At 44.6% G+C, this 13,569-nt stretch overlaps 1 protein-coding gene across 12 annotated transcripts in view; it reads right to left on the bottom strand.

Moving 5' to 3' along the window:
• Positions 1-13,569, bottom strand: part of WNK3 (WNK lysine deficient protein kinase 3) — a 145,117-nt gene that overhangs the window by 26,293 nt on the left and 105,255 nt on the right. For 10 of the 12 annotated variants that reach the window (XM_072991382.2, XM_072991383.2, XM_078386514.1 and 7 more), the window contains exons 10-12: positions 13,058-13,231; positions 4,886-8,584; positions 599-660 (exon numbers count right to left, since the gene is read on the bottom strand). In XM_072991382.2, coding sequence (XP_072847483.2) covers positions 599-660; positions 4,886-8,584; positions 13,058-13,231 — 3,935 coding nt within the window. The remainder of the gene's footprint in view (positions 1-598; positions 661-4,885; positions 8,585-13,057; positions 13,232-13,569) is intronic. The other 2 variants (XM_072991385.2, XM_072991384.2) reach the window with 1 other exon arrangement.

Genomic DNA, 13,569 nt, shown 5'->3' on the forward strand with positions numbered 1-13,569 from the left:
TCGTTCATTCATTCAATTTATACCTCGCCCATCTAGACTGAAGTCTACTCTTGGCAGTTAACAATAATTCATAAAAGTAAAATATATATAATAAAATAAAGACAACTGTAATAATATAATTCAAGATGGCAAAAGTAATTAGATGATGACAGGAGGGAAGAAGAGGAAATTCTATTTTATTATTTATTTTTGGAAAAAAAATGAAATTTGAGGGATGCAAGGGGGCTTAAAATCTTCTGAATGGAGGAAAAGTCACATGCCTGATGCACCATTTGGTCTCTGCTTTAGCTAGCAGAATATCTTGGGCTGGCATTGACAAGGCACACTCTGATAATGTTTAGGGACCCAACCCATTAATAAAACAGAATCAGACTTCTTTTTAATATGCTGCAGCTTTGATTATACTATTCCTAATAGTTAACTTAAATATTTACTTCCTGAAATTTAATTAACATGTTTGGCAGGCAGAGAATGATTGCATTTCTTTCATCACTCTTTTGACATATCATGAGAACTACAGTACTTATCTTTCCCCACCTCTCAGCTAAGCAGTCTTTTCTTCTGCCAAACAGATTAATTCACATTGGAGCAGACTCACCCTTGAACAGAATCTTGCTTTTGAACTGCTGCTGGTTGCTCTGGTGCTAAGACAGAAACCTGCTGGGAGAAGAGAGAAAAATGTACTGTCAGAACCTGATAAGGATACCTGACTCCTCCAGGACTGCTACAAAGATTTATAGACCTCTCAGACAAAGAACAGAAGTCTAAAGTATGATTTGTCATAGATGATATAAAGGGTTAATCTCGGAATGGAATCAGACAATCAGTGACAAGCATTACCAAAATCATCTCCTTTTAAGTGTCTTCACTGTTGAAATCATTCCCAGCAACGCCAAAACTTGTTTTCTACAAAGCCTTTTATTACTACATAGCTTCTAGGTTCCATATGAATAAAATAAAATCCGTAAGTATAGAAAAACATGTAATTTTTGAGAAGCCATGTTGCTTTATCTTGCCAGAAGCATCCTTAGAGCTATGAACAAAGCTGTAGGTACAAACACTCAAACAGATGAAAACTGAACTTAAGTTGTACTTAAATATAAAATACAAGACCTTTTAGCCTATAGTGCATCTCTAACAATCTTTATCTTTAAAATTAAAAAGCAGTATAACTGCCAAAGCTTTCTTAAAAATACATGAAAGAACACCAGAGTTTTTATAACAAGAGAATATAAAATGAAAAGCATTACTGAGCCTCTAAGCATATCCACACACACACACACACACACACACACACACACACACACACACACACACACACACACACACACACACACACACACACACACACACACACACACACACACACACACACACACACACACACACACACACACACACACACACACACACACACACACACACACACACACACAAAAAAACTTACTTCTAAAGAGAAGAAAGCTCACCCAGCCTTGGTTAATTTGAATCTATGACTATGTGATATCCATAGTCCAGTGCAGCTTTAGTATCTTTTTGCTGCTCTAAGGATGTTCGCCTGATGTCCTCTTTGGGTAAGATGTCTCTCCATTCTTGCAAAAACTGGCACAAACCTGAATGAGCCATTTCCACTCAGTAGCTTTGTACTAAAACAAACTGTACTTATTTTGTAAACAATCTCCCAAGCTGTAGTTTTTCAACTGTACTTCCATTTTTAATGTAACCTCTGAGGCACATTTTAAAACAACAGTTTTCATTTTTAGGGCAACACATCAGCACCCCATAAACTCAAATTTTCTGGATTATTGACAATATTATTAACCATTTTCAATATTGGAGAAATATATAATTCCAGAAAATACAAATTATTTGTGCATTCAAAATGGAACACTGTTGTATTTTATCAGGCTGATATGTTCAAGACCTGGGAATAAGTTTTTAAAATGCTCGTTCCCAGGTCTTGGACATATCAGCAAATGGGGTAGAAGCAGGGTGGATCTGATTTAAATCAAATTGATTTAAATCATGATTTAATTTTTTTAAAATCAGATTTTTTGACATTTTAAATTTTTAAAAATCACATTTCTAATTAAATCATGATTTAAATCAAATTGATTTTGAAAAACCATGAATTTTTATCCACCCTGGGTAAAAGTTTACTCTGGGGATTCTAATAAAGTTCTACATTTGATTCCTATATTTCTTAACCACGATTAAGAATAAGTTGTCAGCTTGTCAGTATGCCTAGTCTCAGAACAATATGTATATATTTTGTAATCACAGCAAAACGAATAAAAATGAAAGGCACTAAAATGAAAGCTTGGGACAAACTACCCTACAGTGTAAGAGATCTAGTGTGTTTGGACATCACAATAAGTTAGAATTTTTAAAGAATGTTAGTTGTATACAGAGACAGCTAAACAAATCACAAACCAGAGCCTGAAAATTACAATTTGAAAATAAATTATTCATAATTAATGTCCTATAAAGTTATATTAAAATGATAATGTAATGAACTTCTTTACTTCTTTTGTACTATAATTGTTTTAGTTGGCTCAGTAGTTATAGAGGATGGCCTAATTAGGTGTTCTTTGCCCAAGGGCAATGACATAATATTCAGAATTATTTATGTAACAAGAAGTAACAGTGTTAGCAACAATATAACACTAACTAACTACTTTTGGATGCAGGTTAGAAATGGAATCTGAGCACAATTTGTTTTTTTCATATTTTTGTCATCTGTTATTGGATGTTTCGATGTTTGTTTGATTTTGTTATAACTTTTAAAATAGATTTTAAAAAGAAAATTCAAAAAAGAAAGGGGAAAAAAGACTAGCCCTATTATTAGGTAAAATGAAGCAGCACATTTGGAATGTCATAAGAAGAGAAAAATTGTTACTTATTTGGCACTTAATCCGATAGTTAATCCCAGGTACAGCAGACACATGGTTCAAAGCAAGACAAAACCTATCGAACTTCTATTGGGCTGTCCCTAGCTGGATTTTATGGCTAAATTTCACTTTCTATAATTATTGCATTATTACTGCCAGGAGTGTGGAGAAGTGCTTTCTGTCTCCTGTGCAAAATAGTTTGGCTGAATTTGGGTACTATAAACTTTAAAATGTGTTAGAGTTAGTATGTTTAAAAAAAGGAACTGGAACCTGATTATTGTTCATATATGTTTGAAGTTGGCACTTTGGCTTGTTTTTTCACTGACAAGCCAAATACCACATGGTCTATTCTTAATGAATTTCTCTCATCTGGTAGCAGGGAGCAAGACAAGGTTGCCTGGTTTCAGCAGATTTGGCTCTCATGAACAACCATAGATGACACAGCAATAGTTTGTTTAGCCCAGTGGTTCCCAACCTTGGGCCCCCAGGTGTTCTTGGACTAAAACCTCCAGAAGCTTTAACCACTAGCTGTGCTGGCCAGGACGTCTGAGAGCTGTAGTCCAAAAATACCTGGGGATCCAAGGTTGGGAACTACAGATGGGCATGAACCGCAGATTTAGCTATTTGTCCCAGTTTGTTTATCACCACGACAGGCATTTAGTGGTTCAGCACCCCGCTTCTTCCAGCGTGTGCCCCCTCAGATTTTTCAGGATGCCCGTAATATAAGCCCTACTCCCCAAATAAGTCGTAGTTAAGAGAAAGCCCACCCTCCACCATTGTGCAGCAACCAGAAGAAGGCGACATGACTGTTATTTGAATAAATGTAGAAGGTTGTACATGAAAAAAATAAAACATCCCCTGAAAATAAGCCCTAATCTGGTTTTATTTTTTTGTTTTTTGGAGCAAAAAATTAATATAAGACCCTGTCTTATTTTTTGGGGAAACACAATATTAGCATACTGTTTGTGAACTACAAGCCAAGGATCCCCGTGAAACCTGCCTTCTCATGATGTCTAAACTGGGTCACAAAAGCACTAAATGTCATTAGCACTGCTACCTCGTAACAATTTTTCAATTGTTTGAATTAAGTCTTGCTTACCGTATTTGCCGGCGTACAAGATGACTTTTTGGCCCTGAAAAACATGCCTCCAAGTGGGGGGGTCGTCTTGTACGCCGGGTGCATGTCCAGCAAACCCTCCCTCTCTCCCAGCGAAGTCACTTACCTGGTAGTAAGACTGAGTAGAGCCCCGCTCCTAGCCTGGGAACAGATTGACTCTAGCGCCAAACAGCTGACTGTCCGGAACAGCAGAGAGGCGGCAGCCATTGTGAGATGCGACCACATGGCTGCTGCCTCTCAAAATGGCTGCCGCCTCTCCAAAATGGCTGCTGCCTCTCTGCTGTTCCTTCTTCCAGTAAACCCTTGCTCTCTCCGAAGAGGAACCAAAAGGGGCAAAAGGAACTCTCCCCATGATGCAGCCAAAGCAGAATCACGCAGGCGGAAGAGGGAGTAGTCTTATACAGCAAGTATATAACAAACTCTACATTCTGAGTGGGAATGTTCGGGAGTCGTCTTATACGCCCAGTCGCCTTATACACTAGCAAATACGGTATGTACAGTTCTCATGGAAGTCTGGCCAAATTATCTAAAATCTTGTCGCAAAGCCACTTGTGAAACAGATTACAAATACCTCAATCTGATTAGCAAGCAACCAGTGAGACTTCCCCACTTCCCCCATAAGCGCGCACACACACGCTCACACACCTTTTACCTCTGTATACTTAGACAAGAGAGAGAGAAATCTTTCCTGAAGTCCCAATCCTGATGTGCTCCCTCCTGTATTATTTAATGGAATAAAACTTAAAAGTAAGGAGTAACTATTATTTTGCAACACACACCCATGTTCCTTCTCTTTCTTTTCAGGGTGGTAGAAAACACTCATTCCCAGGTCTTCCAGAAATTCTGGAAAACAGACTCTTTATGCCAAGGGACATACCTGCGGGATGTCTTGTACTTGGGCAGGCTCCTGATATGGTTGTGTCACTGCACTGAGAGATGTCTGCTGGCTCTGGGATGCTGCCATAGAACTCGTGGGAGGGGTTTGAAGTTGAGCACCTCCTTCTGCTGACAACACTGATACTTTACACATTGGCGGCGGCTGCTGAACATACACCGGCTGGGCAGAGGCAAAGGATTGGTTACTCTCAGGTGGCTGAAAGGTTTGAGACTGTTGAAGGAGACTGGTGCTGTGCAGGAGCCCCGGCGCTTCTGAGGGTTGCTGTGCAGCATAAACTGGTTCAGACGGCTCTGGTACAGAAGCCGCAGTCGGCAAGACACTCGGGACAGGCTGAGGGATTGTGCCTTGGAATGGCTGAGGAACGGGATGCTGGCCAAACTCTGGGTACGGAGGTTGTGGCTGCATTTGTGGCACAAAAGGTGACTGAGATGACACAAAAGGGGCTTGTGGTCCTGGCTGCTGTCCTTCTGAAATCCTATGGAGCTGGTGAGGAGGCTGCAGCTGCTGGTGTCCTGTCCCAGCGTCTGCCTGGATCAGATATGTTGGTGGCTCAGTCTGGTGCTGCTCAGAGTAAGTGTGAACTTCCACGGGTTGCATCGAACAGACCTGTTGCTCCATATAACCAGCGCTACCATCCTTCATCATATACAGCGACTGCTCAGGAGAGGGTGCAGCAAAGCCTGGTTGATCAGTGACCGGTACTGCTAAGTGAGCCTGTTGGACATCTGGAGCTTGAGCAGGATATGGTGTTGGTTGGGCCAGGTATGCCACATGCCCTTGATAGAAAGGTTGCATCGGATACGTGGGTTGGTCCAAGGGCTGTTCAGAATAGACCCCAGCTGTTGGATAAGCCAGTTGCTCTGGGCCAGGAGGCTGATCTGAGCCCTGCACAGTGTATGAAGCCTGCATCTGGTTTGCTGCTTGCTCTGGGACCTGCAACTGGTTTGCTGGCTGGACCTGGTGCATCACCTGCTCTGACACTGGTAGCTGGTGTGAGGGCTGTGCAGGATATACAATTTGTTCTTGGGCTTGCATTTGGTACTGGGTCTGTGTGGGATAAGCCCCCTGTTCTGGAGTTGAACCTGAGAGCTCACCCCGTAGCGGCTGCTTTTCTACGTCCTGCAAGGCGGCAGCTGGTAACTGCTCAGTGGAGCTGGAAGGAAGAACAAACTGTTCATGTTTCAGCTGCTCCACAGGCAGGTGGAGTAACATCTGTTGGATTCCACAAGGAGGCTGATCTGTGGATTGGTGTATCTGAATAGTCTGATCCTCTGACTGGGGCTGAGAAGGTTGCCCAGAAAGATCTGCAGACATACCTACGTACTGTGGGTACTGCTGGGCTGGTGCCATTGATTGCGGTACATTAGATACATGGTGTGTAGATGCGACCTGCTGCGGCAGCTGGAAGGAGCTAGTATGCTGCGATTGCTGCACAGATGTCACCTGCTGGGAAACTGTCTGAGACTGCTGCATCACTGCAGCTGGTTGAAGCTGTTGAGTGGAAGTCACCTGCTGGGACATTTGCTGGGATTGTGGCTGTGGCATGGATACCACCTGTTGTGGCACCTGATGGAGCAGTTGCTGGGGCTGCTGCATGGATGAAACCAGCTGTGGCATTTGCTGCAGCTGCTGCATGGATGCCACCTGCTGAGGAACTGGTTGGGTCATTTGCTGGGGCTGCTGTATGGATGCCACCTGCTGTGGCATGTGCTGTGGCTGTTGCACGGTTGCCACCTGTTGTGACATTTGCTGCGGTAGCTGCATAGATGCCATCTGCTGGGGCATTTGCTGGGGCATTTGCTGGGGCTGCTGCATGGATGCCACCTGCTGGGGCATTTGCTGGGGCTGCTGCATGGATGCCACCTGCTGGGACATTGGCTGGGGCTGCTGCATGGGTGCCACCTGCTGGGGCATTTGCTGGGGCTGCTGCATGGATGCCATCTGTTGGGGTATTTCCTGGGGCTGCTGCATGGACGCCATCTGTTGGGGCATTTGCTGGGGCTGCTGCATGGATGCCATCTGTTGGGGCATTTGCTGGGGCTGCTGCATGGATGCCATCTGTTGGGACATTTGCTGGGGCTGCTGCATGGACGGCATCTGTTGGGGCATTTGCTGGGGCTGCTGCATGGATGCCATCTGTTGGGGTATTTCCTGGGGCTGCTGCATGGATGCCATCTGTTGGGGCATTTGCTGGGGCTGCTGCATGGATGCCATCTGTTGGGGCATTTGCTGGGGCTGCTGCATGGATGCTATCTGTTGGGGCATTTGCTGGGGCATTTGTTGAGGCATTTGTTGGGGCTGCTGCATGGATGCCATCTGTTGGGGTATTTCCTGGGGCTGCTGCATGGATGCCATCTGTTGGGGTATTTCCTGGGACTGCTGCATGGATGCCATCTGTTGGGGCATTTGCTGGGGCATTTGTTGAGGCATTTGTTGGGGCTGCTGCATGGATGCCATCTGTTGGGGCATTTGTTGAGGCATTTGCTGGGGCTGTTGCATGGATGCCATCTGCTGGGGCATTTGCTGGGGCATTTGTTGAGGCATTTGCTGGGGCTGCTGCATGGATGCCATCTGTTGGGGCATTTGCTGGGGCATTTGTTGAGGCATTTGCTGGGGCTGCTGCATGGATGCCATCTGTTGGGGTATTTCCTGGGGCTGCTGCATGGATGCCATCTGTTGGGGCATTTGTTGGGGCATTTGTTGGGGCATTTGTTGAGGCATTTGTTGGGGCTGCTGCATGGATGCCACCTGCTGGGGCATTTGTTGGGGCTGCTGCATGGATGCCACTTGCTGGGGCATTTGCTGGGGCTGCTGCATGGATGCCACTTGCTGGGGCATTTGTTGGGGCATTTGCTGAGGCATTTGTTGGGGCTGCTGCATGGATGCCACCTGCTGGGAAACTTGCTGGGGCTGCTGCACAGATGCCACTTGCTGTGGAACTTGTTGGGGCTGCTGCATGGTTGCCACCTGCTGGGGCATATACTGGGCCTGCTGCATGGTTGCCACTTGTTGTGGCATTTGCTGCTGCTGCTGCAGCTGCATGGATGTCACCTGCTGGGAACCTTGGTGAGACATTTGCTGTGGCTGCTGCATGGATGCCACCTGCTGGGGCATTTGCTGAGGCTGCTGCGTAGTCCCTAAGTGTTGCTGAAGTTGCTGTGTTGCTGCCATCTGTTGGGAAAACTGCTGGGGAACCTGCTGTGTCGATGCCACCTGCTGATCAGCTTGCTGGCTTTGTTGCCCAGATGTCACCTGCTGAGAAGCTTGAGGAGGCTGCTGTGTAGACAGGATCTGCTGGGGCACCTGAGATTGCAGAATTGGTGCAGCTCCCTGTGGAACCGGCTGCAGAGCTGCAGAAGTAGCGATCCCTGGAGCTAAGCCTTGTATGTTGTTAAGAAACTGAACTGGAGGCTGTCCCTGTAGCACAGGGGAATGACTGGCAGGCACGGCACTGGCAGAAGCCTGCTCCGTTTCCATTGATCCTGCAGCAGCTGAAGCCTGACTACTAATCCTAGCAGGAGAAGCCAATGGTACATTTGCTGACAGATGCTGGCTGACCATCTGAGAAGCCGCCACATTCTGAGGGGAAGTGACTGTCAATATCTGCTGAGGGACTCCCATGATGGATCCATCCACTGTCTGCCCTTCTGGGGTGTAGGATGCCTGTGAATCTAGAGGCTGGGAAGAAAAATATGTTTAAACAAGGTTAAGCTCACCACTTTTACTTCTTTGCATCTTATTCTAGGGACGCTCTCCCCTCATCCCACTACAGCATCAACACACACACACACACAAAAACCATCTTGGAACAACTATAATGCAAACAACAGAAACATTCATGAAACATTACATAAATTAACAAACAGAAGTTTGTAACCTTCCATTACATGCAGTGCACTAAAATAATGACCTTATATGGCAGCTGGCATCATTCTTTCCTAGGTATGAGGCAGAATAACAGGCCGGGCAAATAGCCTGGGTTTTGTGCATGTGTCTGCATTTGCTTTTAACACTTAGGGTACTTGAGGAACAATTACTTGTGTGTATGTATTTGTGAGGTTTGGTTTTATCCATACATTTTGTAGGCAGCCAACAGCCTTTGCTGCTTTCTTGAAACTCAGTTCATTTCATACCTCTTTGGATTTAAACCCGGTAAAAGGAAAACTGCTGGGATGTAATTTGTTAAAAGGATAGACTGTATTTTTGTGTGTGTGTGTGTGTGTGTGTGTGTGTGTGTGTGTGTGTGTGTGTGTGTGTGTGTGTGTGTGTGTGTGTGTGTGTGTGTGTGTGTGTGTGTGTGTGTGTGTGTGTGTGTGTGTGTGTGTGTGTGTGTGTGAGAGAGAGAATCATTTGTTTCACACTACCCACATATATAAACTGTGTCTTTTCATTTCTGTTTCACACCATCCATATATATACCAAATACAGTATATCCTTTCAACAAATTAACTATGTCTTTTCATTTCAGTTTTACAACACCCAGCGTAGTAATTTGTATATAAATCAAATAAATAAATAAAAGAAAATTGATGTGGAAGAAGGAGGTAGCAGGTGAGGAAACAGTTCAGTGAACCTTCAGCCACTTCTCCGCTACCAACTTTATCCTCTGGTTGTTTGACTTGGTCCTCCAGCTGTTTTTTCCTCAAAATAAAACAAGTATCTGAAGCACACTGTTTTAAAATTGTGAATAACACCACATCTCCTAGGTTGTGTGATTAATTCAAGAAAATGTTTTTGGAATTGTACAAGAGAGAGAACAGGGTGACAAGTCTCCCTGTTGGCATGCCAGCCCTTTTTCCTTTAGAAGCCGAACAATATGAAAGCTCCAGTTCCCCAAGAGATGTCAGCATGGAGACAGCAGGCTTTGGTTCTTCTGTAAGACCTGACAGTCCAGGGTCAGCAGAAATCCCAGGGAAAGAGCAATGGACAGAGAGGGAGGCGCCAGGGGAAGAAATGGAGACAAACAGGAAAGAGAAGGCAGAGGAGCAGGGAGGAGAGACAGAAGGCGTAGGAACAAAAACGGTGGCTTTGGAAGTAAAAGAAGGCCAAGAAGACTCCGTCGCTGACAGTAGCAAAGAAATAAAAGTAAGCAACCCTTTGGTGTGAGGGAGGAATGAGGAAGTATCGAGCAAAGGGGGAGAGGAAGAGAATACTGAAGAAAAGCCTCAAACTCCCAAGTGGCCAGAAGGCCGGGAGACGATCACAAAGGAGAACCTTTGGACATGGGAGTCACCACAGTGAAAGATGCCTAAAGAAGAGGTGGAGAGACAGAGACACCATCACAAAAAAAAAAAAGAAAGAAAAACCCACAAGCTTTCCTTCTGAGGAGAAAGGGAGAGAAGGGAACACAGGCATTTAGAAAGGGAGAAAGTATCAGGAGTGGGGAGGAGACTCTCCCACCTCGCAAGGAGGAAGGCAGCCTCCTCAGGAGGAGGAGAAAGACCGAATACCATTTGGAGAGATAGGAAGACCCAGGAAGAAGAGTTGGGCTTGAGACCTTTGCTGTGGCAGCCCATGCTCAAGTGTCCATGTTAACCCTTTCGCCAGGAGTCAGAGGAGGGGAGTGAGGGAAAAGAGTCTCTTCCCTAGTTCCCAAGTTGTAGATCGTTCAAGAAAGTGATTTACTTCAAACCCCACATGTAGAACCTGCAGTTGAGCCTTCAGAAATAGTGGTTGAGTTACAGTGAAGAAAAAGGCTTTGTCTAAAGCAGAACTATCTTTGACTGTGAGTTTGGAGTTAGGGAATGCCCCCACCAAGGACATCAAACCCAGTCACACGAATACAGTCAGGTGTGCTGGTGGCTATGAACACAGACCCACACAGTCTGTCTTGAACCAACGCATTCTCAGATATGGATATTTGTTGAAGACCAGGTATCCCATGTGCAAGAATATCTTTTACTGTATTTTAATTGTACTTTAATTGTTGTAAGCCACCCAGAGACCTTTGGGTAGAATGGGCGGCATATAAGCTGAATGAATGAATAAATGAATGAATGAATGAATGAATGAATGAATGAATAAATAAATAAATAAATAAATAAATAAATAAATAAATGAGAGGTTTTTAGCCTTGAATCCTCTTTAATCATGGAATCATGAAGTTGGAAAGGGCCACTGAGTCCAACCCCCTGCTCAATGCATTTCTCTTGAATGTCTCCAGTGTTGGAACACTCCCCACCTCTCAAAGTAATTTGTTCCCCTGCCATACTGCTCTAACAGTTCAGGCGTCTTTCATGATATTCAACTGACATCTGACTCCCTGTAACTTGTAACTGCAACTCTTGCTTGAATACTGATCCTTCCTTTCAAGATTTTCTGTCTCCAATGCCACTTTTTCGTAGCAGAACCTGCCTTGCAAAGGTGAGAAGTAGAGAGACAAGATGGCCAACTGTGGCTGTTCAGATGTTGTTGGCCTACAGCTCCCTTTAGCCCTAACCAAGATAGCCCATTGTGAGAGATCAGCTGTGAGTCAACCAACATCTGGAGGACCACATCTGTCCATCCAAATGTACAGCACCCTTTTCAGCAACAGCACTACACTGAAGCAGAATAAAAAAAAGAGTGTAGCTCCAAGTCCAGGAAAAATGGGCAAAGAGGTGATAGCCACAAAGTGTTAAAGAAAGGAAGATAATCAGAGCTTGAAAAAATTTAGACTCTCTCACCGGTCAGTCAAATATTTCACAAGTCAGCTGACCAAACTATAGCCTTGCAATTTATTGGTATTAGGAATCACTGATTTATATCCTCAGACTTAGATTGCTTTATTAGCCACATGCCTGTGGGGTCATGAAATCTGTACAGTATTTTGAATGCTTTTCTTTTGAATGTCTCCAGCAAAAATAAAACTGAAAGCAAAAGCACCCAACCTCTAAAGGAGCCACAGTTCCATCCCACCCCAGGATGTGTCCTCCTCGTTCGGTTGAAATTGGGAGCAGGGAATCGCCATATTCTCCAGCATGGGACTGCTCTACATTCTCCTGCAGAGCTATATCTCTATGTGCCACTCGAACTCTCTTCTTGCGAGAAGAGGGCAGTTTTCCTTTTGCAATGGGAGGGGGAGGGGAGGACTGCAGGAAGAGAGAGAGAGAGAGAGAGAGAGAGAGAGAGAGAGAGAGAGGCCGAGGGGAACGAAGCAGGCAGGGAGGGAGCTGTGACTCATTCAGCAGCATTTTTAACTCATCACAGACAAGTGGACGAGTGCATTTTTCAAGCCCTGAAGATAATTTATTTCTAAAAAAAGTTGTTTTTTAAGAATTGCCACAGATGCATTTTGGTGTAATGACTTTTAACGCATGGCTCAGAGTCACTTCTAGTTCCTAGAATGAAGATTCCCTTCTCCTATGCCAAAAAATGTTTTTCTAAATAAATAATTGATTCCCATTATGTCTCAAGTTTCTAAACCCTGCTCCCAAAACATCAAGCTGTTCTCTGTTTTCACAAGGTTACTACCTTCTGCACAGCTGGGACGTTCTGCATCTTATTGCCCTCTTGCTGCACTCAACATGAACCTCTTGCAGAAGGTTTGCACTTCGGTTGCAAATAATGGCTGAAATTCTGTTTCATAAGGTATGCCATGTAATGATGTCCTCAGTTGCAGCTGTTTTTTCAAAATAAAACATTTCCAATCCTGCCCTCTTCCCCTCTCCCCTGTGGACCTATTGCAGTGGATCACAACCTTGGCTCCCCAGATGGTTTTGGACTAAAACTCCCAGAAGCCTTCACCACTAGCTGTGCTGGCCAGGATATCTGGAAGCTGCACTCTGAGAACATCTGGGGATCCAAGGTTGGGAGCTTCTGACCTAGAGGGCAGAGACCCCCTTTCAATGGGGAAATGACCATCTGGATAATATTAGCAGGCACCATTTTGATGTTTCAAGAGAAGCAAAGTGTCGCCACTCCCTTCAGTGCTTGCAGCCATTTTGTAAACGTTTCTGCTCTTTTCTTTAAGCTGAGGACTGCAGTTCCACCCATCCTCCCCGTCCCCATGGATATTTATTTGCAAACGCACAGCTAGCCAGAATTGGTTGCTATCCTCACTTGTAGCCATTTATAAGGATATTGCTCAGCAAGTATAATGGGCTTGTGGGCCACTTCTAATTATTTCGACAGCCTGTCAGATAAAAACAGATGAACACTGAAGGGCCTTACCATCCTTGATGTGAACTGCTGCACAGCAACAGGGGAAGCCTGGGCTTGGGGAGCTGCCGGGGGTGCCAAACCGTGGGGAGGCAGAGCTGAAGGTTGATTCTGGATTAGTGGTAACACACTGGGGTGGGCCACATTTGTTGGCGGCGGCGGCTGCGGCTGCTGCTGTGGCGGCATCTGTATTAAAAAATTAATGGGATGTTTATTGCTGAGAAAACAAAATGATTATCTACTATGCCATAGTTCTTCTGGTTGTCATAAGCTCTGTCTGCAACCTTGAGTGGCACACTCTTTTGGGGGGGGGGGAAGACATCTTCTTGAAACATGTTTGTCATAGCAAAAACTGGCTAACCAAAGACACATCTAAAACAAAACCATGTATTAGCATCATTAGAAGCCAGCAATTTAATATCATGTAGAACAACTCAGCCTAAACTTTCAATCAACACACCTATAAAATAGGTAGCTCGGGGCTTGATAAAGAGTCATGAAGCTTTTGGTTGTTATCTGTGAAG

This window comes from Pogona vitticeps, chromosome 2 (assembly GCF_051106095.1).
Source record: "Pogona vitticeps strain Pit_001003342236 chromosome 2, PviZW2.1, whole genome shotgun sequence".
Lineage (NCBI taxonomy): Eukaryota > Metazoa > Chordata > Lepidosauria > Squamata > Agamidae > Pogona > Pogona vitticeps.